This window comes from Rhipicephalus microplus, chromosome X (assembly GCF_043290135.1).
Source record: "Rhipicephalus microplus isolate Deutch F79 chromosome X, USDA_Rmic, whole genome shotgun sequence".
Classification (NCBI taxonomy): Eukaryota; Metazoa; Arthropoda; class Arachnida; order Ixodida; family Ixodidae; genus Rhipicephalus; species Rhipicephalus microplus.
Window position 1 is genome coordinate 169,740,250 of NC_134710.1, and position 26,318 is coordinate 169,766,567.

General features: G+C 42.8%; 1 protein-coding gene across 2 annotated transcripts; it reads left to right on the top strand.

Moving 5' to 3' along the window:
* Nucleotides 1-4,711: 4,711 nt before the first annotated feature.
* LOC142775863 (uncharacterized) lies at nt 4,712-24,379 on the top strand. Of its 2 annotated transcripts, XM_075878190.1 has the most exons (9): nt 4,712-6,157; nt 6,712-6,809; nt 7,011-7,193; nt 10,445-10,529; nt 16,152-16,301; nt 16,386-16,598; nt 19,835-20,009; nt 21,451-21,527; nt 24,082-24,379. In XM_075878190.1, exons 1-9 carry the CDS (start codon nt 6,014-6,016, stop codon nt 24,355-24,357), a joined length of 1,401 nt encoding a protein of 466 aa, XP_075734305.1. In that variant the 5' UTR covers nt 4,712-6,013; the 3' UTR covers nt 24,358-24,379. The 2 variants fall into 2 exon arrangements, with proteins under 2 accessions (XP_075734305.1, XP_075734304.1); XM_075878189.1 differs by having other exon boundaries at nt 16,152-16,598.
* Nucleotides 24,380-26,318: the final 1,939 nt, after the last annotated feature.

Genomic DNA, 26,318 nt, shown 5'->3' on the forward strand with positions numbered 1-26,318 from the left:
GCTTCAATTCGACATGGAATGAGTCTCTACCTTTTACAAAAACAGAGAGCTCGGCCAGACGACGCCGGCAGTGAGGCATTATGAGAAGTGTAAAACTTTTCCAGAGCAGTTATTTAGCACTTTGCACAGTCAGTAAAGAAGCTACGGCAGCATTTCTATGATTTCGTTGAGTGAAGTACGACAAGAATAACAAAAAAAAAGAGACGCAAAAGGGGCTACGGGCTGCGCGCGAGAAGGCTGGCGGAGCAATCCAACCACGTACATCATAGGAATGCATCTGCATGGTGGCGCCATGGTATATCCTTGCTCCCAATACTGTACAACAAAAATGATTTCTTCCCGATATTCGTCTTTAAACATAGGACTCTATTTTCATACATTCCCTTATGAGTTTAAGAAAAAAAATCTAGAAATGAATCACTCCACTGAATAGTTCATACAATACTGTCAAACAATGCACAAGTTGTCTACCAAGTTTCCCACTTGGGGACCAGTTCACCTGTCCCATAGAGGTCCAGCAGGTATGGCTCATATCTCTCACTAGCTTCTTGAAGTTCCTGCTCATCTGCTCTTCGAACGCAATAGCAAAACCTGTGCCTGTCGAAGCACTCAACCACCAGTGTTCTCGTGAGTGTGTAGAGCACTCCTCTCGCCACAAGTAGTCGCTCAATCTCATAGAACTGTGGTCCCTCCTCTGTTCTCCGAACTAAAACACTCCCAGCATGGTACGTGCGTCGGTCGACCATTGCATTTTGTACTTCATGCACTGTCTTCGACAAAACTTCTTTGGCACATGTTGGCAGTGTGCTCCATTTAACAGGCCTGCTTCCTGAGGCTTCTAGTTCCTGGTATAGCTCAAAGTTTTTCAGATGACAGCTCTGTTTCATCTGGTGCCTTTCGGCCAGAGTATGTGTCAAGTTTCTGTAGTTCTTGATAGTTGCAGCCATTTTTTTGAAGCTTTGGTGTTTAGCCTCAAATCTCATCGACCAAAAGTTCTTGAGTGGGCCAAGCTCACGCACAAATCGAGCATAGTGAACCATATAATGCAGCTTGGGGATGAGTGCTCCAGGGCCATACCTGGCTGAAAAATCAACCAAGAAGCTTTGCACAAGCACGTCCAAGTATGCAAGGCGGGCCGATGAGATTTCAGCTGCAAAAATTATATCAATGATCTCGCGAAACTTCAACAGGAGCTCCCAATCTTCATTGCCTTCTGGGATCCTCGTTCCAAGGATGAGTGGTAAAAATCTCATCAAACACCATTTGCTGGATGCCGTTCCTGCCAATACAGCATTACTGTTCAGAAACGACATATTGATTGCAGGAGGCTTGTTTTTTGTGTCGTTCTTCCCGTACTTGAATGCCCACACCAAATCCAGATCCTGCTTGGATAGCAACCTACTAGATAAGAGCGATCTTAAAACTTGCCGAAGCACGGATTCTGCACCACCTTCCAATATGTCATGCATTAGGTCTGGAGGCAACTGCCGAGTCACATCAAAATAGGGAAGCTGGAGCAGGGGAGAGGCCTCATTGACACCATACAGACGTCTGTTGGCTGTGTTCACAGCTACAGCTGCAAGGTGCAATTCATGCCTACCTAATGTGCGTGCTTGACACATGTCTTCATGCGTTTTTTGTGCTAGCTGCTTTGAGGATATCATGCAGAATCGACAAACTCGCCCATTGCTGAAACAGCAGGAAAACCCGCCAAGGCGGTTCAGGGACAGATTGTCACCACAAAATGCAAGCACAATAACTCTGGCATTAACTTCACGCCCTTGCACACTTAATACGAGGCCCTCCTTGTGCATTGCCTTCAGGTCATCCAGCAGTGGCTGTAGTATAGGGCCTAGACCATGAGTCTTCACATATGCGTAGCGCACAAGCATGACCAGATAAATATTGTCAATCTGTGACCTATACCTGGCATGAATGTTCACCAAACTACAGTACACTGCCAGGATCTTGTGCTTTCCTCGTTTAGCTCCGAGGGGATTTACAACTTCTATTTCATCTGTGTAAAATAGAAGAATAATTGTGTGTGTGCTGCCCTCGGGAATGATAGATTGCATGTGTTCCTTGAACACCAGGCCATCTGTGTGATCTCTGTACACAGAGGTTTCATGCCTCTCAATATTTACAGGTGATTTTAAATGGGCTGCAATGTCCGGGAGCTGGCAAAGTACAGTGAGAAGCTTTGGCAATGGGACGTAATGATAGTTTGCATCCTCACCGACATAATGCTCTTCAGCTGGTACAAAAGGGAAATTTTCCTTCACATAATTGTCTCGTTTCCATTTACTCTCAATCCCATTGAACAGGTCAGGCAGAAATGAACAGCCAAGAAGATTTTGCAATTCAGGACCCATCACTGATGTCTCCATTGCATTCATAAATTCATTACCATAAGCCTTAAGCACAAGCTCGAACACCTCCTTCAGTTGGGCAAATATCTTCACAGCTGCAGCATGTGGCAAGCTGTGTTTTGTAGTGATGGAAAAAAAGAAATCCCATATGGTGGATTTAACTTTTTCCAGAAAGCGCTGAAAGTGGTCACGTGGAGCTGCAGTCTGCTGTGATTGCAAATTCCTCACAGGAGTTTTCCTATGCGAATAACCGCCGCGAAAGATTGGCAGTTCGGCGCCGTTCATTTCAGCACTGTGCATATCCGCACTGTCCATTTCGTGCCGAAGCTGTTCGCTTGACGGCAGTTCAGTGCTCCGTCGATCCCTTGGGCGCTCGAGCGACCGCTGATGGCAATTGCTGCCATTTTCTTCAAGCACGGCTGAGTGGTGACGATACAGGTGTGATCTGTAGGAGGAGAAGTTCGTGTACGTGTTGGCGCAGCCTTCGATGCCGCATATCACGCTGAAGTTCGGCTCTCCGCTGTGCTCTAACCCTATGTGCGTTATCACTCTTACCAGCTGGTAAGAGAAAAACGGGCATCTCGGACAGTACTTTGCATTCATAGTTCTAACCACAAATCACCAGAACATTGCTCGCTGGAAAGCCACACGTCCTAGGTGTTCGTAAGATTAGCAGGCGAGAACGTGAATAAGTTCATCATAGTAGACATCCGGCACATGGAAAATACGAGTCAGGAGAAACACGCCACTGAAAGCAGAATAAAGAAGCTGTCTTTTTGCTGCAGCACGGATGAAGGAACCAAACGAACGCTGTAGTCGTCGTGAACAACGCCTGGACACACGCGGGCAGTGAACACGGGTAAGGATGGGTAAGGTGGCTCAGTGTTGCCACGACACATTTAAAAAAAAAAAAAAGTGGCTAAAACACAGAACACCTATACACTGCTAGAATATGTCTTCGAAAAATGAGTAGATCTCTTTATTCCGCTATTTGCTCTCGCTTTAGGAATGCCAAATTCAGCGCCTATAAAGGTCATTTTTATAAAACTGCACTTTTTAACAAATAGTAAAGGAAATGTCCCCGACATGAGCCGTACGTGAGCAGGATATATAAACAAGGGATACCTACAGCCTTGTACTCGCATGCAGCCGGCCAGCAACTGTTTTGGGGTTGGGAGGGGGGTGAGGCAAGCGTTACGAGTAGCTGTGGACACATATCGTAGGCAGACCAGGAATGTCCATTACACTGGCGTCTACTTCTCATTACACTGAGTAATTTATGTTATTACATTCCGAGAGTACGTCAGCACTTATAGATCGCAGACGTCAGCATTATTGAAACGAAGTGCACCTCACGGTGCGATGATGCGGATATCATACGTACGTAACGCTAATGTAATGTTTCTTGCATTGCTATAAAAACAGAGTGAACACTGGAACCACAATTGACGTTAACGCGACATGGCGCCTGTAACATAGACGTACCCTAGGAGTACACAAATAATGTTTATTGAATTTTTATGAAATTAGATAACTAGCACTACAACCACACAGAACTGATGTTGCCCCAGCACTACACCTGCATCGTGTCTTTTTCCAGAGCATTTTCAAGACATGGCGTACGTGGCTCTGTGACAGGGTGCAATTCCTGCTGGGACCCTGACATTTACTTTTTATATTCATCGGGTAAACGCTGTCGATGTCAGTTTACGATGTCTGTCCTTGCCGTATCCGGGGTAGATATAAACTATCACCTGTGGCGCGCACAAGTTTGACCACGTACGTACGGGACAGCATTTTCACGCTCTCATGTTCTCTCTTATCCTTTCATACCAATTTTGCTCCATACCAAGTTAAACAGGCGTTACTACGTTATTGTGCACCGCGTAAAATACCGTGTTATTGCGCTTGTGTCCGTCTAGTCATTGACTCCAAGTGTTCGTCATAAGCGGTGCGCAATAACGTAACAACTAGTAAATAGCTACCAACTCGCCCAAGCAAGTACATCCTTAAACAGCTTGGGGCCGCGAGAACATTCAGACGTACGATCGATCGATAGATAGAAACGTTTTGAAGTGCCTGCAGTTGGCAAAGAAATGTTTCGCATTTAGGAAGATGAGCTCCATTAAGCTTTCGTGAACGAAATTGGAAGACAGGTGTCGTGAAGAAGAATAGTGTGCCGAATAATGTGAAGAAGAATAATGCACCACATGCGCAGTTCAGTTTCAGATGCGGCTACACCAAACAACACACTAAAAGCACTTGTGTTGATCCTCGTGTTATGTTTATTCGGCTTAGCACTGACTGCTGCATGTTAAATCTGTGATGTGGTGGCCGTGTCATGTGCGCAAGGTCAAAATCACAGGCCATAGCAAATAGCGTCCATTGGATAATGTCGTCCTGTATCTTTGCAAATAACAGCTTTAATAACCAGTTAGAAAGCATATAGGTCTTCCTAGCTGAAGTTCCTGATCTCTCTGTGGACTCAGGTGCAATATTTTAGGCTTCAGAGCCAGCGGCTAGCTGAAGCTTTCAGAGAGGACAAGGAGCTAGGCAGCGATAAGATAAATATCTCGATCAGCAAGACCAGACTGCTCAAATCACTACAGTGATAGAGCGTGCCTTGCTTTGTCGCCGAGGAGAAATTGGCTCATACAACATGCTACTCGATGGGGTTAGTGGCACGCATTTCTTTTATTCCAGAGACGATACTTGCCCGAGAGCCAGATTTGTTGTTTGTGGTTCCGTGGATTTTGGGTGTGGTGTGCGTTCATATCGCTGTCTCATTACTTCCCGATATTTGCTCATAACATAGAGCAGCTTCCTGTAATAATTACTGTATGAAGGTGTATGACTCGTCAATCAAAAGTAGCGCTTAGCTTGAGAATTTTACCATGAAAGAAATTTCTTGTTTGACTGGTAGTAACACATTAATGTCTTAATTAATACTTAGTAAAAAAAGTGGAAGTTCCTTTCATTTTTGTAAAAAAAAAAGACCGAACAGCAGTACACTGAATCGGCGGAAATTTCAAAAAATCAGTAGATCTATTAGTGAATTGTGGCCCCTAGAATATACTGCCAGGGACCATAATTCAATCAGCAGTCGTATTAGCACTACTGCTACGGCTTCTGATTTGTATTTAATACTGTGGTACAGCGTGCCCATGATCATGCCAAATTCAATGTGTGCAGGCGCCATAGCAAAACGCGTTACGAGAAGGTTGGTCAAATAGCACGGTTGTCAAATAGTAACACTTCAAGGCACCTTAGACAGCATTATGGTTGGAACGGTTGGAATAAGAAACTGTCTGTTTATTTTTAAACTAAAACATACTTTAAAAAAATTATGGCCGTGTGACGTCGCTGTCACTGTAAAGTACCAGACCTTAACTTCACTATTTAAAGGAAAAAAAAAAGATAACTCTAGTTTGTGGTTCACTAAGTATTCCGGCTAGGTGGCGTCAGCCACCGCCCGATCTAAAGGGTACAGCCATATCAATCCATCCATCCATCGGCCGCCGCTGCGCCATCAACATCAACTGCAACGAGGAGGCACGTGCGTAGCGGGGCCATGAATTTTTGAGCGAGTGCATGTGCCGCGGCTGGCTTAAAAACGATTCTTTGTCTTGCGCCGCTGTCGCCCCATGCAATCGAAGTGCCTCGTTACATACGGCGACAGAAATGTCGCCGTCGCTTTCGACGAGCCGTGGACGGGGCGGGATTTAATTGAACACTTGAAAGGGTTGGACATGTTCTCAGAAGTTGACGCCTCTGCCATAGGCTTGACGGTGAGTCCTTCCTTTCTATATATTTCTACAGTCGTCGTGCTGCAGTGGTTGCCACAGCGTTTGTCATCGATTACTGTAGCTTTGTGTTGCATCTTTTTGCTTCGTCCATTCTATAGAAAAACCCGACAGCGCTAAGTTACATGTTATTGCTAAATTTCGCCCAATTTAAGCCTCGATGACAATCATTGCTGCACCGAATTTACCCCTCACTTCTTTAATCGTAGAAAACGTGGAAGGTATTTTTGTTGAGTAGGGAATCCTACTTCGAGATCGCGCTAGGTGTCGATTCCAGTAGTGTTCGGCATCTAGCGAGGCTGCACGTGTATGTGTAGCCGACGCTGGCAGTAGTCAAATTTATTTAGTGTGTTTATTAAATACAGTTAAATGTTGCGCTTTTCACTTGCTGTGGCGGGAATTCGGGACATGTAAATAGCACGAATGCTTGTGGCAACAGCAGGTCTTTGTTGGCCAACATTGCAACCATGACACTTCCAAATTTTTTATCCGTGTGTTATGTAGTGCCCTTCTGAGTTCTGGCATTCTTATTTTTCCAGCGTTTCGACGAAGACTTCGACGTTTTTGTCGACATTACAGAAGTGGACGTGATCGAAAATAAATCGAGAATAAAAGTCCGACTGACCAGCCAAGTCCGGTGAGTAGTTTTGCATCTTTAGCAATACACTTACAAGCTGCTTGTTGCACACTGCTTTGAGAAAAACGGTGGCTAAAGTTTTCATTTAAAACAGACCTCTCAATTGGATAAGCCTCTTAGCTTGGTAGTTGTAACAAAAAAAGGGTGAGGTGGTTTTTCATAACAGCTTGACAAAATGCAGTTTCTGTGTTGCTATTACAGGATAGCAGATGTTCTGGAAGAGTCTGCACAGCCGTCACAGCCAGCACGGACCGGTGCATACTGCCTCCCAGATGTACCACCAGACATTGCCTGGATGGTAAAATGCCACCAGCCAGGGCAGTACTTCGTAGGTCGCTCTCGAGTACTACAGTGGCTTCACCATGACTTGTACTTATACGACATGTGAGTAATATTTACGTAGATACTGTGCAATATCCTGTTTGAAAGTGCTTTGAAACTTTTCTTCACATTCATCTTTTACCCGCTCTCGTGGGTTAAAAAAAAAGGGGGGGGGGACATCCATGGTGAATAAACAAAAAAAATTGCAGAAAAAGCACTCAAATGCTAGAAAAAATATCTGACATGTCATAGTGCCATCTGTGCAGCTGAAGGAAGCTTCAATGAAGCATGACCCCTTGGTGACAAACCATGGAGTAGTCACAATGCCCACTTGTTTCCTCCCGTGATTAAATATATATTGTTTTTGTTTACATCATTGTGGTCACTATCTTCAAGGTACCAGCTGGTTGGAATGCTGCATAAAGTCTCGCTCAAATGCAAGGAGTAGAAAACAGTGGCATCAAAGTAGTGCCAGTGCCCCCTCCATATCTGTACTGACATTCTTTAATGAGCTAAAAGATCATGGTTTCAGCCTGCTTGTGGTAGCCAGCACAGAAAACTGTGATGACTCTTGAAAACTTTGTATAAGACCCAACAACAGGTATACGAACAATATAGATGCTTCTATGATGCCTTTCAATGCCTGTTGCATTGTTGGTACAGTCGACTCTTGTTAATACGAAGTTCCCGAGAACCGCAAAAAACTTCGAATTAAACGAACTTCCAATTAGGCAGAAATCACAAAAACATGGCATCTTTATTAGGTTCAAAGCCGGCAGTTCTTTACGAAAAGTAGTCGGTCATCTTCGTCTGCTTCTGTTTGCCGAATCTAGCAGTGGAAAGCAGGTTTTGGAAGGCGTAGATGTGCCCAAGTGCTTCTTTAGCGTTGTTCTCCCAAGTGAAAAACCGCTGCGCGAGAGCGAGGCCCGCAGCTACATCGGCAGCCTTCGGTTGTGGCTTGCTTTCAATGTCATCTTCGTCGTCGCTTTGATGAACGCTTTCGTGGGGCCGAACAATCTGCACAATCTCGCTGTCCGTCAGTGCACCGCACGTTTTGACTGTGCTGTCCACGGCGACATAATCTTCAAAGCAGGGGTCACCGAGGACGACGTCAAAGCTGCTGTCACCGAGAGCGGCGTCAACAATGCTGTCGTCAAGCTCGCTTCGCATTTCCACCGGCGGACAAGAAGCCTCTCCCGAAGAATTTGCCACGAAACCACAGGCCCTGAAGCAGTTGGCGATGGTCTCATTCTTCACGCAGCCCCACGCTCGCGCTAGCATGTGGATGGCACTAATTAAACTCGCCTCGTATTGCGAGGACTTATCCATGCACAGAATCATGCGCTCGATGAGATGCTTCCTGTACAGGACATTCACATTTTTGATTATGCCCTGGTCCATGGGCTGCAACACAGATGTCATGTTTGCGGGCAAGTACGCAAGATGGATGGCACTCAAGGCTGGTACGTCCATGTGGGCACTGCATTGGTCGACAAGGAACAACACCTTGCAGTTCGATGATGCGAACTTCCGATCCAGTTTCCTTATCCAGTCCCTGAAAATGTCGGACGTCATCCACGTCTTTCTGTTAGAAGCATAGTCGACAGGAAGGGTCCTGACGCCTTTAAAGCACCTAGGCTTAGCGGCCTTCCCGATCACAAGAAGGCGACATCGTTCAGTGCCAGTCATGTTTGCGGCAATCATAACAGACACCCTTTCCTTACTACGTTTATCGCCAGCACAGTCGTCGTCTTTAAACGTCAGTCTTGTCTGGTAGCAACCGATAAAAAAGCACAGTCTCGTCTGCGATAAAGATGTCTTCCGGCTGATACTCCTCAAGGTACCCGCGAAGATTCTCTGCTTTCCATGCTGCAAATGTTTCCTGGTCGACTGACGCCTTCTCTCCACACACGCTCTTGAAAATCGGGTCATGGCGCTGTTTGAAGCGCGTCAGTCATCCGTCCGATGCAGCGAAGTCGTTGATGTCCAACATTAACGCAAGAGATGAGGCTTTCGCTGGAATGACCTCACCACTGAGAGGAAGTTTGTTGTTGCGTGCCTCTCTGATCCAAATCAGCAGCGCCTTCTCCAAATCCGGGTAGGCGCCGGTGCGCATTCGCTTCCGTGACATTTTAAACTTGTAATTTGCAAAAGCATCCATTATTGATTGCTTGTTTTTTATAAAATTCGAGAGCATGTTAGGCTTAATGCCGTACTTCCGTGCAATGTCTTGCTTGGCAAGGCCTCCCTGCTCTACTTCTTTCAGGACTTCTTTCATCGCCAGATCAAGTGTTCGGTACGAGCCGCGTTTTGCCATTATTCAACGTCGTGGCCAGCCGAACACGAGGAAATAACTTGCGACGCGCAGCTGACACAGTCAACGAAACACAAGCAGAGACGAGAGAACAAGACTGACAGTGAAAGGGATAGCTCGACGTTCGACACGCCGGTGCTGACTGAACAATCTTGCCGCTTCATGCACTGTGGCCCTGCGCACAACGACGATGTCCACAACAGTGCGCTGCGGACAGCTACGATGGTGACGACAGCAGTGCGGTAGTTGTTCTGGCACTTGAAAAATTGCGCATTTTATTGAAACTAACGGTTGCCTCGAGGCTCTAGATTAAAAAATAACTTCTATTTAACCAATCTTGTGGGCTTTCAACTTCGAATTATTGAGCATTTTTTTCTATGGTGTTGCATACAAAACTGACGGGAACACCTCTTGACTTCTAATTAACCGAAAATTCCAATTAAGCGACTTCGAATTATCGGGAGTCAACTGTACATACACTGGATTTCTACTTATCTGAAAATGCCCCGCCATGGTGGTCTAGTGGCTAAGGTACTCGGCTGCTGACCCGCAGGTCGCAGGATGGAATTCCGGCTGCGGCGGCTGCATTTTCGATGGAAGCGAAAATGCAGGAGGCTCGTGTACTCAGATTTCGGTGCACGTTAAGAACCCCAGGTGGTCGAAATTTCGGGAACCCTTTACTACAGCGTATCTCATAATCATATGGTGATTTTGGGACGTTAAACGTCAGATATCAATCAATTACTTATCCAAAAATGCCTTTCTGATGTTTTGTTCTAGCCATACTTTCTGCAGTTATTACCCACAAAGAAACTTGGCTAAAGGCAACCTATTTTCTAGAAATGCAATGCCATTGCAATTGTAACTGTTGCGATTTTTATTCTTTGCATATCAAAGGGGCTCTTGCCCTCATACTCTTCTTTATCGATCTCTCGATAAAGCTTTGGTCTGCTAGTGAGTAACTTACATTCTTGCTTTTGTAAATATTTTTTCCTGCTAGGTACCCTGGGAAATTGTACACAGAGGCAGCACGGGCTTTGATCACCAGATTTCCTAACTTGGCTGATGTAGCGGGGACTGGCTATGTGAGTTCACATATTATTGCAGAATTGATTGCACTGAAAAGCTTGTCTAATAAATGCCTGCTTTTAAGGACCAACAGTGAAGCGAAATCAGTCATTGACAATAAAAAGATAGCTTCTGCAAGAATTTCAGAATTGAACATGGCTCCTCCTGTTCTATAAGCCATTATTCTAAATTGGGACAGGCAGTTACACATGATTAGCCGATGCAACATTCAATAGTGAAATGCTGCTCGCCCTCAAGGTCCCTGTGTGATGATAAATCTGCAGGCTTAACTTTGCTTCTGATTGGAATCATTGCATTTTCATTAAAAAAGTAAAAATTAAAAAATAGCAACGGCACTTTATTACATGAATACGTATTCATGATGTGAGGAAAGGTAATGTTAGAAAGCTGCACTGCCTTCACACCATCAAGTGAGTCTACCAAGAAGTCAGAATCCACTACGTTTTCGGTCATTAAATACCTCCATGAAACTAAGGGAGAGCTTCATATGTGACGATGCATTATCACTAAGAGCATTGTTCGCAGTCCAAAAATGCTTGTGCGCTGCAAGACAGCATGTAAAGTGCATGTGCTGCACCATTCTTTTTTTCTAGTTAGCTGAGTCGTGGTGCAGCAGGTGATGTTGAACATGTGTTGTGAGCCTGCAGGTCATTCCGTTTACAAAGGGAACAACCAAGCAGTGTCATTCGGTTTAGTGAGTAATGAGGAGCAGTGTAAGGAACGCCAACATGCCAAACAACATGGCTGTGGTGATTTCGCTTAGGTGTTGTGAGCTTTGTCTTGTTTTTCTTCCATCTTAATCTTTAAAAGGTGGTGTCCCTTCAACAAAAAAGTTGAGGTGCATGGAACAGCTTAGTTTTCCTCTTTTGGTCGCTAAATGAAGGTGCTCTATAGCAGCTATCTTGCATCAGTGCTTCGTTTTTGATCTCCTGATATGGTGCCGTTCATGTCTTCACAGAAGAGAGAACACCTGCTATAGGGAAAAAAGTCCCGCAATATGCTAAAACAATAATTTGTGCTTGCTTATGGGTGATGGGGTGCAACAGCCCATATGTGTGCCTGTGGCACCACAAGGGCTTAGTGTGTATGCACTGTGTTTTTCAGTGAGCACTAAAAAGTAGAACATATTCAAACTGTGCTCACCGCACCACAGTGGCTGCTTTTCATTTAGTGGTGAAGTGCAGAAAGAAAAAAGGAACATCCCAGTACTAAGAACAACTTCTTGCTGGGCGAGTTGGTGCATGTCTGTGGTTTGTAATGTTGCACATACAATCGAACAAACACAGGAAGTAAAAAAGCGTAAACGGAAAGAGCGCAAACTATCAACTGGCTTTATTCCTTTGGTTGCTGTAAATATATGCACATTTAGCACATGTCCCAAAAAAATTTGAAAGAAGGTTTGTTTACATAGACGTATGTATATGTAAGGCATATCGACATGAGGCGTGTATTGGCCCATAATCGCAATGGCAACGTATTGCTGCGTCTCTTGCAGCACACATAGAGGAACTCTGAGTGCTGAAGAGAAAAAGGTAAGCCGTAAACTTTGCCCCTTGTTTTTTTTTTTTTTTTCCCCAAGCTGATGGTTTTTTTAGCATGAGCTCCGGCTACTGCTCTCGAAAATACGTGTTTGCATTCTCCTTTCTATGCAAGTAAGACGTGCAATAGCATTTGTATTCGTGTTCCCATAAATTGTTGCATGCCAAAGCAAGGCAGTTTTTGCAATGTTTCCGCTAGCAGCTGTTTACCAAGTTAAGGCGACTCATACACTTATGCAGAAGCCACCTTCATGCAACGAACTTTATCACAGCTAATTGTGTGTGCCTACGTTTCATTGCATGTGCTGAGCACATCGCATGCTTGAAAAATGTACGCAGTCATGCGCAAGTCATCCCACTAACCGATGGCATGCACTTGCTTCTAATTGAGCATGTGCCGTTACCCAAACATAATAAACAAAACACATCAACGAAATATAGGCACACGCAATTAGCTGTGATGAAGTTAATTGCATAAAGGTGACTTCAGCGTGTAACATAAGCTTCTCCGTCACTTGGTAAATGGTTGCTAGCGAGAACATTACAAAAACTGCCTTACCTTGGCACGCAACAATTTTCGGGAACACGAATGCAAATGCTATGGCTCGTCTTACTTGCATAGAAAGGAGAATGCAAACACGTATTTTCGAGAGCAGTAGCCGGAGCTCATGCTAAAAAAACCATCAGCTTGGGGAAAAAAAAAAAAAAAACAAGGGGCAAAGTTTACGGCTTACCTTTTTCTCTTCAGCACTCAGAGTTCCTCTATGTGTGCTGCAAGAGACGCAGCAATACGTTGCCATTGCGATTATGGGCCAATACACGCCTCTCGTCGATACGTCTACGTAAACACACGTGAGCCTGTGTGTACTGCGCCATGTGGAGCCTCTAACATAGCTGCTATGCACACAACGGCGGACAGATGGCAGCGATTTTGCATAAGGCCTATACTCGCACATAGTACTTCAAAGCACCAGCATTTGCACGCCAGCTCAATATTTATTGATCAGAGGTGTGAGCTATCGAAAAGTCAACAGGCAGTGGGGATTCCTAGAAATTTTCGATAAAAATATTTCACGTGAGTCATCTCTTTCAATAAAAATATTCTCACCGAGTTGCGATCGCTAATATTTCATATTTCAAGGAACGAGATCGAAAGGTGTCAAGTAAGGCACAGAGCACACGAGATATTAGTGGTAAACAGCATTGACACAAAGTTCAAGGAAGTCAATTGCATGCAAATGGACTCACTGGCTCACTGAGACTGATAAACAGCGCTAGTCTGAGTTTTGGTGTCTCTGAGTCCGAGCGAGTCCCAAGGGCAAAATATATTTCATGAGTGAGCGTATGTGAGCTCTTCATCTTTGCCGACCTATGTGTGTGCCATTTCACATGCTAGATGGTGTTAGTTGCATCCGGCGGCTTGTCGTTCTCTTAGCTCTTTCAAACTGAAGGTGCAACTAGCTGACAATAAGCACACTACTTATGTGTTGTGAACTGCAGCAATCAATGGACTGTGGTATGAATAATTGGCCACCAGAAAGCTATTGCAAAAAAAAAAATAACTGCACTTCAAAATTGTTGTCACAGCCCTTTTAAGGGACGTGGCAATGAAAATTATCTTTATTTATGAGGCCAAAGGGATGAAATTCGGCATGCAGATGTCATTTGTTGTGCTGATATCATAACTGGAATCGGTTTTGAGCTATCTAATGTACCTCTTGAGTTACAACACTTGATAGACTCTCATTGTCATCCCAATATTAATTAGCTAATTAGACATAAGCTTGTCAAAATTTTTGCATAAGGATATTCACAAGGCTTCATTTTGTGCCATAATGCTATTGGTTTATTTTTAATATTTAAATAAGCACACAAATTTTTTTAATGTCCCAGACATATTGTCTTACCAACAACTTTTATAAAAAGCCAATTAGAAAAGTCCGTATGATGTGTACACAAATATGGACAGCTTTACCGCACTCACCCATGTTTGAGAATCTAAGTGCAAAAAACGGAATGGCTATAGCTTAATTTGTTGTGAAATGGCATAGGGATGACTGACAGCAACTGCTCAAAAAATTGAAAGCTGAGAAAATGGAGCCCAAAGATTTTGGAGCTAGAAGTTGATAGAATGGAACTCTGAAGGAAACTGGCTTTATTTTTCATTGGAGAAATGCATCTTTGTGGCTATCTAGAGCTCCAATTTGTCCTCTTTATGATGCCAATATGGTGGCACTGTGCCAAGGGAGAGCTTCAAATTTGCATCTTGCTATGCCCAATTTTCACATAGCTTTTTTTGACGACATCCCACTAGTGAAATGCTTGTTTCTCAACTTTTACTGCTTATTTGGGTCTAAAATCACACTATGATGTGACACATGGTCTCAGGATTGCAGAAAAGAATAATTGAAAAACTGAACATTTTGACCAAATTACGATTCCCATTGCCACGTCTCCCCTTAAATATGCTCTAACACAATAATCATGTTCTGGCATAAGCTATTTGAAAATATTTTGTGCACTAGAATCCGATTTCAGAGCAGACATAGTGTTGGAAGTTATAATTATGCGCCTAAAATACCCCCGAGACCAAATTTTGAAACTCAGGTGCATGTGTGCGATAGTCCTGCATGCGTGAGCACTTCTTAGTGATTATTAGCGAGAAATGTTGCCGTTAAAATATTTTAATTTAATTTCAAAGTAAGCAAGAGTGCGCATCTGAGTTTGCATCAACTCGCAACATCACCACTAATATGACAGAGACAGAGCTCCATGTGATGTTTCGAAAGAAAAGCGAGTATTGTCAACATCACAAGATGTCATGCAGTGCCCGCGTGCACAATACACCAACTGAAATCTGGCAAGGACTATTTTTTGTCACCTCCCCACGCTGTCTTGTCACGCTGCTCTCAATGTGGTAGTTGTTGCTTCGGCCAGGATTGCTCTTTTTATTTTTCTGGGGGGAAGGGGGCACATATTTAGCACTGGCATCGTTTCATTGTTTATCACACATGGGGCCCAGTTTTTATAACTGAGAACAACACCATGGCTTAAATGCACATTATCTCGCACTCTCTCTTTCTCGGACACTGGTTGCTTGTTGGTATTTAGGGGAGCATTTTGAACTGACATAAAATTGTTCTAATTCAGTGATGCTAGCATTATTTATACAATGCATTTGAGCATTAATGATTCAATTTTGGGATGTCCAGACACAAAGCTACAAACTGCAGAAATGAAGGAAAGAAGTGTAAACTTAAGGGCTCATTTTTTTTGTAAACAGATTATTCCAAGAACTAACAGACAACAACGCCAAGGAAAGTATAGGGAATGCTATCAGAAGTAACTGTAATGTAAATGTTAATAAAAGTGAACGAAAAAATAACTTGCCACCGGCACGGATCGAAGAGTGTTCCACACTCATTGTAGTGGCAATGGGCAACACTGACTGACCCTCCCACGTTTAAATACACATATAGTATACCCATAAGGTGGATGGGGGGATGACCACCACTGTGGCTCAGTGGTAGAGCATCGGACGCATTATTCAAAGGCCTTTGGGCCGGTACCTGCCAGTGGCAAGGTATCTTTTCGTCCACTTTTCTTTTGTCACATTTACATTACAATTACTTTTAATACCATCATCTATACTTTTCTTGGCATCATCACCATCTATTCTCATTATTAATCACTTAAACTGCAGTAATGAAGTTACAAGCAGAACATTCAGTGTAGTTTCCCTTTAAGCTCAATAAGTACCCTTGTGGGGTCAGAAAAAATAAAAACAAAAGCAGAACAGAAGTGCCGGGGAGGTAAATTTCTTTTTTCATATTTTCTGTTATAAGTTATTGATTAGAGCAATGTTTATTTTCAAAAGAAAAGGGATGAATCAATAACAACTTTCCGAAATACTTTTATTATGTGATCTCACTCAACCAAACTGTGATGACAGCTGCTGCAGTGGCACTCATTCCTTGTACTTGTTGCCAGTCATACTTTTGTGTGTGAGGCGATCCATGATCACATGATTGCAGTTACCTATTTAAATAACATATTTAGTAACTCTCTCGTGCTTTACAGGATTCATGGCGAGAAGCTCTAAGATTTAAAGCCAAATATGAAAGGAAGAAAATGAAGGCATTAACAAAGGAGAACACAGAAAGAATTCCGCGGAAGAAGAAGCCTACAGAGGACGAGTGCACTGCTCCTCGGCGCACTGAGAGGCCTAGTGTACGTATTTCAAATTTTGCACAGCCCTGCAGACATCAGGTTTGTCTTTGCCATCTGGCCAACAAAATTTATCTGTGCTTTCAGGCAGCTGTCTTGGCTGACGCAGAAGATGCCGAGACCATTGCTGGTCACGTTTTGGCAATGACGAAAGAAGTTGCAAAGGCCAGGCCCGACATGGCCTATATTGAGGACTGTATGAGCAGAACTTTGCCAAGCAGAAGGGAGTGGGTGTCCCAAGACAGCCCATCTGTTGATGACATCATTAAGAAGTACCCTGCTCTTTTAATCGGCTCCATCGTAAGTTTTTCAGTGTGCATTCATGAATCGAAAGTGGCTAAAAAGTGCCCAGGGAAATAGCATGCTCTGCTGTTTCGGCCACATCCATCCATTCTTGAGATGTTTGTTTTGCAATTATTTGTTGTACAGTTGTTCTAAGTATTTTATTAGTTCATCAAGCTTTTCAAAATTTTTATTCTGCAGTTTATTTGATATAAACTATTGAAATGTTATTTACTGACTGTTTGAATTGTTCACTTTATGCTAACATGATGCATATGTACAATGGCTTGAACAAGAATGCAGTAAAACCCTAATGTACATTTTTGATTAAAGTGTAAAAAGTACACCTAAGATGTGAAAAAACAGGAAAAATGAAAATAATTTAGCATTGCTGAGCTGTATGGTTTATTTCATTGCTTACACTTATTGCTTTTACTGTTGCGTGGTTCTGTCCAACACACAACCCGAGAGTCTGCTTGTTTAGGGAATATCAGGGAAGCTCGAAACACAGAAATCGCTTGTTGTGACGTCAAGATGGGGCAGAAAGGGGATACAACATCCTTTCTACTACTGATAGCATGAAGCGAGTGAAAGCAGTGTTTGAGTAATATTTCAGTTCATCAAAGAAGCAATGGAGAGTGCCTCTGAACTTGACGCAATATAGAAGTCGCACAAAGAGAATATAAAAGACGAAGCAACAACTGCAAACCTTTGGCAGATAGCAGAGCAACTCTTGGATTTGTAATCTAGAGTTGCCAGTTCTGCTTATAACAGGAGGATTCGGGCTTCTTTTTCTGCCGATTTGTTTGGAGAATTTTTCAGTCGCCTGTCGCGTTTTAGTTTGGGGTAATTTGCATTTCCAGCAAATATAGTTATTTTAGTTGTCACGTTCCAGAATCCACATTTGTCATTTACTAATAACATTTTTGTTGACTGAAACGTGAATGCATAGGCGTTTACAGGGTTCCCCATAAAGGGGGCCAAAGGTTCGTTGCAGTGGCCCTCAACCCTACTAAGTCTACGTATGGGGAAGATTTTTTGCTCCCCCTTCCCTTAGGTGACTAGGTGAGCTAGGCTGGCCCCTGTGACCCGCTTTCCATGTGCAGGCCTATGGTTATGTGTTCAAACATATGTTGAGGGAAACTCAAGTAAACGTCAAATATATGTCGGGGGAAAATTATAAATAACGTTCATCATGCCATGGCAACATAATGGAAACCATGCTAAGAAGTATCTATGTGCTTTTGTTGATAGTCTTGTATATTGATTCAAGAAATCGTGGAATCACTAGGATTATGCCAAATAGGCCAATTTAGTGCTTCAGCACTAATTTGTGAATGCAAGATGAACTTACTGGTACATTAGTGACAGTAAAAGGGTCAAATAAAACTTGCAACATTGCCTGGTGCATTTACTCATGACAATCAGTCAGTTGTTCGAGTGCCTGGTGTAATACCGTAGAAAGTCTAGTGCTACGGCAGCCAAAGTGATCACTACTTCACGATACCTTTGCGAGATTGTCGCCTTATTTGCCAATGTTTGGTAGCTACAACATATCACTGTTGGCATTGTTTTGTGTCATTGTGGTTTGTAGGAGATGGCCGAATGCCCTGCAATAGTGACTTTGAAAGCAGTTGTCTAAAAAAATGGCTCCTGTGCCAGCTCATCTTAAAGCTATTCTCTAGTACATGCATTGCCACACTCAGCCACAATCTAGTTGACAAATGGAAATTCAAATTAAACTGTGGAAGGTTAGAGTGGCATCATCCACAGAAACATGGTAAATTTATGCTATTTTATTGGCATTATGTGATTCATTTTGAGGCTGTAAAAGAACAACTAAAGTGCATGCAGCACACCCATTCAGGGGAAAGCGAATGTGTGCCAAAATTGGCAAGGTGCATGCTTTGATAATTTATGTTAATTTGGCTTGCTGTACAGAGCAGCATAAAGTATTTTTGAAGGTTTTGCAGTAAGTCTGCAGTTGTCCTTGCTTATATTAAAATTTTATAGTATACTTGTTTTATGACACAACTGGTGGTGCGTCACTGATGTACATCCCTTTGTCTCTGCACTTTTGGCTATAGTCACTCATATTACATCATAGCGACAAGCTACTAACATCTAGATTTTCAATAGCTATATTGACCAAGCGGCAGGAATGAGTAATCTGTTTGCTAAACAGCTTATTTCGTCACTTGCTGCTTCAATGCATCGAATTCCTTGGCAGGACTTACGAAGATTATGTCCTGCTATGTACTTTACTTGTGAAACTGGCAGATAGTAACCTCCGCATTTTATTTCAAAATTGCCCTTTTGTGCTTGGTAGGAGTAGGTCGAACCTTTTTATAAAAGACACTGATTTAAAATAGAAATTGGTATAAGAGACAGCAGTGTGTCTACATTGAAATAGGTGTTGATAAGAAAATGCATAAGTGATACCCATGCTTATAAGAAACACCGCATAAAAAGACAAGAGTTGCTCCTCAGTACAAATTTCTTATAAAGGGGTTCAACTGTATTTGAAAGTGGCTTTGTTTGCCTTTTTGAAAAATTAACAAAAAGCTGGTATTAAGAAGACCGGCAGAAAGAAAGAAAATTTAGACAGTAACAAGGTTAGTTGAGCACACTAATAACAAATGTCTGGTATGTTCCAAGGAACCATAAATATACTCAGCTCAAATGCATTCGCTAGCAGTTTATCTCACATCCATAGCACCATGGTGCTGTGGATGGCACTGCAAATCCAAAACTTAGAAAGTATGTCCCATTTCAGAAAACTGTTGCAAGGTATGAAAATGATGCTTCAAAGCCTTTTTCATAACCTGGTGCACAGTCTCATTTCCTAATATTTTTTAACTGCACACGTATCTGAGCACTTCTGCAACTCCTTAAAAGGGAAAGATATTATGCATTTGTAGCACGAAGCTCAACCGAAATCCTCGTGTATCTTTTAGGATGAAAGCTTTGTTCTGTCCATGGAAATGTTGAGGAATCCATGAAAGTTTTTTTGTAGCTTGGTGCTACAAATGTGTGGTTGTCCATTTTTGTTTTTGTAACAGTAACCGTCTTGCCACATTGCAAGAGCCCATAAAACTGATTAACATCATCTTCAGCATTTTTATTCATATTACTGTAATCGTGAACCTGACTACACGTTTTGCAGTGCTGTGACCTTGTGCAATGTTGTACCGCAGATGCAAGTAAGTCTATAGGGTTTACCGTCATTAAAATGCCTTATGAAAATTTTATAGGTGCAGCTGGAATTCAGGTTGCTTACCAAAGTGCCCATAATGGAGAAACTGGAAGAATTCTTGGGGCCTGCTTCAGGAAAAATAGTAAAAATAGCCAGACAGAAACGTCACATGCAAAAGTTTCTGGAAGACCTCGATGCTGTTCTTGTCGATGCCTCTGAAGATGCATCCGAGGGTAATTTCAAACATTTCTACGCTAACATTACCACCTTTCTTTGTATCTAGCTTCCAGTAGCGCCATTCTTCCGATTTTACGTCAAGCAAATTGGGTGCTGTAAAATTGAATGTATTAGGCAAGATTTGTTTGCACAGTTCTACATTGGTTGACTCAGAGCATGCGTTCGATTAGTCTATCACTATATGCACTTGTTTTGAAAATGCAATGTCACACTCCTAGAAACTGGCATTAAGTGCCAACGACGTGATTACAGGTAGCTATTACAGAGATAAATTTATTTCAAGAGCTCATGTACAGAAGCAATAAAAATTGCTTAAATATCTCAGCTGCTGAAGATCTTAAACTGCCTCTATTTGTGCAATACATTCACCACTGCTTGAACTTCTCAGCTAAAGCTAGGTTGAAATACAGTTCATTCTGTGCTCAAACCAATAAAATAAAATTTAAGAAAATAAGTTTTGTTCAATGATGGAACCAAAACTGAAGCACAGATGAGCACAAGCAAAAGACCAGAATGTTGGAAACAAAGATTACAGAAGAGGCAAAGTTCTGTATTTGTTGTGTGCCATGTGCGTTTAATTGCAAGCACAGCCTGCACGCCCACACAACGAAGTTGGTTGGTGGTCGATATAATGATGCTCACTTATTCTTGACGAAGTAGGGCAGTGACGCTCTTCCGTGTTTTAGTATCGCGGCTGAATGTGGGTGAATTTCATTTCTTCTCAAATATTACTAGAGGTCGGTTTTTGAAAATTTCTAAACTGCAATGGGATTTTTGCATGAATGAATTCAATACTCCCATTTCACAAAATGCCTACCTCCACTAATAAAAAAAGGTAATTTAACATTCTTACATACAGTTCAAAGTGATTTCTTTAGTCTTTTTAAAGGGGTCGTAGCAGGCAAGATGGGTGCCACTGTGTTTTCCAATACTTTTCTTGAGTTTTCAATTTATTTCTGTGCATTCTACATTTGGCAATGGCAAGGATTAAAATTCGTGCCAAAATTTTTTTCACATCTGAAAGCACGAAGATGTAAACTGCATCTTCTAAAGGTACGATAAAAATTTTGTTATATTATGTCTTGCAGTGCTATCCCCAATGGGAATTAGGTTCTGCTGCTTAAACACCATAGCAATACACAAACTAGTTGTGTAGTAATGTAGATGTAAGTAAGCACGTCTACTCCTTCTCACTTCACATTAGGTATCCAGCTGGTCTGTGGTGCACGTGACTGTGAATTTCGCTTGGCTGGGTGACCCTGCATACTTCCTAAGTTTGAGTGTAGTTACCATGACTACCCCATAAAAGATAGTCAGTCATGTACACCATTACAGCCTCTATGTTTCTAGTGAGTTGCTAAAATGGCAGTTTGAATCCAGCTTGTAGCTTTTGCATTTAAGTACTTTTTGAAACAGTGCAACTCACGGTTTTTTCAGAGGTGATGCTCACTGCTGCTATTTGTGTCCTTCCGGCAATGGTGAAGGAAAGAATGGATGCTTTCATCTGCAAATTTGTGAGTATAATTCATAGTTTGTATATTACTTTCCCTGTGAACTGCAGTTGTGAAGTTGCCATCTGTGATAAATGTTTGCTATATCTTTTGCAAGTGAATTGTTGAAAAGCCTTTCAACCAGCCATGTCCAAGACGACTTTCACGTACCATTTATGCATAGGTTACCCAGTACAGTAGAAGCCCGCCATAATGTAGCCCGCTCGGAGGCTACATCACTGTCAGCCACTCTTTGCATTGTTTTTATAGGATTCAATGAATCGGTATCTCCACTGTTTGAAATGCCATGAACTGGCACTCCAAGCTGACCAGAGTGGGCACGTTGATTTTTTATGCAGCCCGAACTGGCTTAAGGATGCATTCAGTGATGTGATGTTGTGTATCGCGAGCCATGATATGGTTTTTATTCGTGTCACCATAAGCATAGATCTTAGAACCTGTGTAATGCTATGTAAGCACGGCATCTGTGCCACCGTCGTCATCCCCAGCCTATTTTTGTGTCTTCTGCAGAATGAAGACCGCTCTAAAATTATCTCCAATTTACCCTTTCTTGAGCAAGCCGATTCAGTTTCATCCCTGTGAGCTCCCTAATTCTGTCGCTCTAGGTGATTCCCTGCCTTCTCGGCTTTTCCTCTTTTTTTTTTTGCATTCATTCTGCTTCTCTTGCCCCCAGTTGTTTGTTTTACTCTTTGTATGGCCGCACCAAGTTTATTTCTTTCAACCTGCAGTACCCGACTGTCTCACCCAATCTGGTGTTTTCTAATAGCTTAATGTTTTACCAACCATTTCCTGTTTCATGGTATGGTACATGGTCCTTAAAGGGATACTGAACAAATTTTTGGCCACCAAGATATTCAATCAAATTGGAAGTGGGGTCCTCAAAGTGATCGGGACAACCTTCATTCCAGGCAGAAACTACAGGGAAATAATGAATTTAATGCGTTTTTAACAAACTACTACCGCATCCAGCAGCCACGCCGTTCACTACAGGAGGTGATGTTTCGTGACGTCATACCCACCCGAGATGGGCACACTAACAATGCGGGCCCTCTACTCGCTCATCTCCCCCTGCGGTTCCTAGAACCGGTATGAACAGCAGCGGTTGCAAACAGTTCTCCCCGCCGAGGCCAAGTAGCTAGGCAAAGCATCAGTGCTTTTGGGAAAGAGTGAGAGAAGAGGACAGGAACTCGTGCGCCCTGCATGTTTCTCGGCGAATGTGATGGCATGGTTTCCACTCGCACACAGACGCCACGGGTTGACAATTCATGAAAAATACAGGCAACTGTTCAAAAATATGGGAAATCAACTGTTTATCAGAACAGTCACATCTTCTGATTATAATCACGAATTTTAGTCAGTTTTCCAATTTTTGTTCAGTATTTCTCTAATTTTTATTAAGTTTCCCTGTTAGGCTCTAAGCCCAGATTACTTGTTGATCTGGTGGTACGTAGAGGTTTGCATACTTTTCATTTGAGGAACAGTGGCTGATTCCCTGTCATGATTTGAGAATGCATGCTTTATGCACTTCTGCCCATTTTTAATTTTGATTAATTTTTTTTCATAAATAGGCTCCCCTTATAGGTTTACATACGCTTGTGCAGACTCCAGGGTAGGCAGCCAATAATGAACTCTTTTTTTCTTTACTATTAGCTTTGTTGATGGCATATTCCTTTTTAGGCATAATTTTGTAGTTCTTGATATATATAGTCAATCTTTTTTTTCAATTCACTGCCATGTGTTAGCTCACATAGTTCTAAAGTGTTTTTTGTGCAAGGTTTTTGCAAATTAAGGGCACCTAGGCCAGAAACTGCATGGTCTTATCGCACTCAGTTTACTTGTGGGTTGTTTCTGTTGTCATGCTAGCATGCCATGCCTGCTCAATTTTTTTATGCCTTCAATGGAATCTCTTACAATAACATTTTCATCGATAATGCAGTTCTAAATGGAGTTCTAATGCAGTTCGATAATGCAGTTCTAAAAGACAATCTAAATATGATTGTATGTGCCAGTACCCCTATATATAGCCAAACAAATTGGAGTCATGTAGCTTTGTTATATTTTGCGTAACTGATTGCCAAATTCGAAAAAAGCAGCAGAGCAAGTAAGCGTGGCACCCCACCTCTCCGTCATTATTAATTTACTGTGCTTCGAACAATTTTTTTTACAGCAAAACCAATTGCGGATCTCTTCTTTCCACTGATCAAACAACAATATAAAATTCTGAAAAAAATTTAAGAGGTCGACCAGCCATGGTTTGTTCAATCTTACGTGGAATCACACCTTTTTCTTTTTTTTTTTTCAGAACGAATTATTGGGTTGTGTGTAAACAAGACCAGTCACTAAACTGTGGATAAGCCTGTAGCCTTAGTGCGAATGCTTTATGAATTATTAAGAATGTTCCTTCTAGTTTGGAAGCATGCTTTGCAAATTAATTTCAGTTTCATTTATTTGTCAGTGTGCCGTAAAACATTACGTTTTATCTGTTCCTACATAAAGGAGCTGTTGTAATAATGAAGCAACAAGTTTTTTGTTGAAGTGTGCTTTTTTATTTTTGTAGGACCCCACAAAGACGCACTACGTGCCCACAGTCACATTCATGGGAAATGTGTTGACATCTGATGCATTTGCTGTGAGGCTGGAGGACATCGAAATTGCAGAGAAGAGCCTCTTGGCAGCAATTTCCACCCAGATGGCACTATACTGGGCTACCAATATAGTTTTTGATAAAAAAGCTCAACGAACGTTTGACGTTCTATCCCGCGCTCTTAAAGTGAAGAGTGGCCTACGGCCAACACCACTAGTCAGCGTAACACTGACCACCCTGAGCCATTAATGAATAAAGTTTTTTGAACGAATAGATGTGGATTTCTTATCTCTCCTGGAGCCTCTGTGCCAGACATGGCGCAACCTAATGAAAATCATGTTCTTGAAAACTTTTTTTCATTTGCCGCTGGGAGAGCTTGACGGCTGGTTTCTTAAAGAGCACTCGCACAAGTAATGAACTACATTGAGAGACATCGATCATGAGCAACTGCATGCGACTCTGATGAGGAACGTTGTGAAAGAGTAACCATCGCTCTCATTGGCGTGGAATATCCATTCTTCCCTGCGGGACTAATGGGAAAGAGTAACAATTGCTCCAATTAAGAGCACTCAGAGAGAGCAAGTGTTACTCCTGTGAGAGTATTCACAGAGCATATTACTCCTTGTAAAGAATAACCATCGCTCCCCGGGGAGTATTGATAAAGACTATCTGTTACTCCATCAGGGGCATACGGAAGGACTAAGCGTCACTCCCATAGGAGCATTGACAGAGAGTATCCATTGCTCCTTCTAAAGAGTAACCATCACTCCCCTGGGAGTATTGAAAAGGACTATCTGTTCCTCCATTGGAAAGAGTGTCACTCCCATAGGAGCATTGACCAAGAGCATCCGTTCCTCCTTGAGGAGTTTAGGAAGGGAGCAATGGATGCTCTCATGCGGTGTAATTGCAAAGAGAACTGTTGCTCCCCTGAGAGTATTAAAGAAGACTATCTGTTCCTCCTTTCAGGAGTATTGGGAAAGAGTAACCGTCACTCCTGTGGGAGTATCAAATAAGACTATCCGTTACACCTTTGAGGAGTATTGAGCAAGAGTAACCATTGCTCCCATGGGAGTAGTGACAGAGCATCAGTTGCTCCAGTCAGTTACTCTCTGAAAGAGCAACTGAAATTGGGGAGTAACGGTTCCTCCCGTCGCAGTTACTCCCGAAATGGTGCAATGGGTGTGGCAAGTCAGTTACTCCTCTAAAGGAGTAACCTCGACCCCCCTTTTCCTCCTTTACTTTTTAGAGTGTACAGCGAGTCGATGCGTTGTTGCTTATGGATTCGTTTGACTGCAATCTTACGTGCTGCGTCCGCTAGTCTAATAAATTCGTTCGTCTTGACGTTAATCTGGTGCCTGTCTGGTAGAAGCATGGCATCCAGCATTGTAGCGACCTCCCTGCCGTGAAGCAACCGGAATGGTGTGAATCCAGTTGTTTCTTGCACAGTGGTGTTCTAAGCGAACGTGGCGTAAGGGAGGATGTCATCCCAGTTTTTGTGGTCTTGGTCAACGTACATGGATAGCATGTCGGCGATCGTCTTGTTTATAGTCGCTCTGTAAGGTCATTGCTTTGTGGGTGGTATGCAGTAGTTTTTCGATCTACTGTTCCACTAAGCTGCATGACGTCTTGTATCATCCGAGCGGTAAAAGCTAGGCCACGATCAGTTATGACAATTGCTGGTACTTTGGATGACGATGTTCCTCACAAAAAAAGTGGGCAGTCTCAATCACGCTTCCACGTTGTAATGCCTTCGTTTAGAAGTAGCGCGTCATGTAATCAGTAGCGACCATAATTCAGCGATTGCCGTCACGAGACTGGGGAAAAGGTCTGAGCAGATCCATGCCAATTTGTTGGAACGGTTGTGTCAGAAGAGCGACGGGCTTCAAAAAGCCGGCTGGGCACTGATGTGGTGCTTTACGGTGCTGACACTCGTGACAGGTTTTCACGTAATGCTTTACGTCCCGATTGAGCTTATAGGCCAGTAGTACATGGTGTTGACAAATCCGGGCCAAGGTACGTGTGAATCCTAAGTGGCCTAAGGAAGGCTCATCGTGACAGGCGGACAAGACATCGGCTCGTAACGCTGGCGGGACGACGAGCAGATACTCAGTCACGTAAGGGTCGAAGTTTCTTTTATTAAGGATATTTCTGCGAACGCAGAACGATGATTGCGAGCGTGAAAACGCTGGTGGTGGATGTGGTCTGTGGCC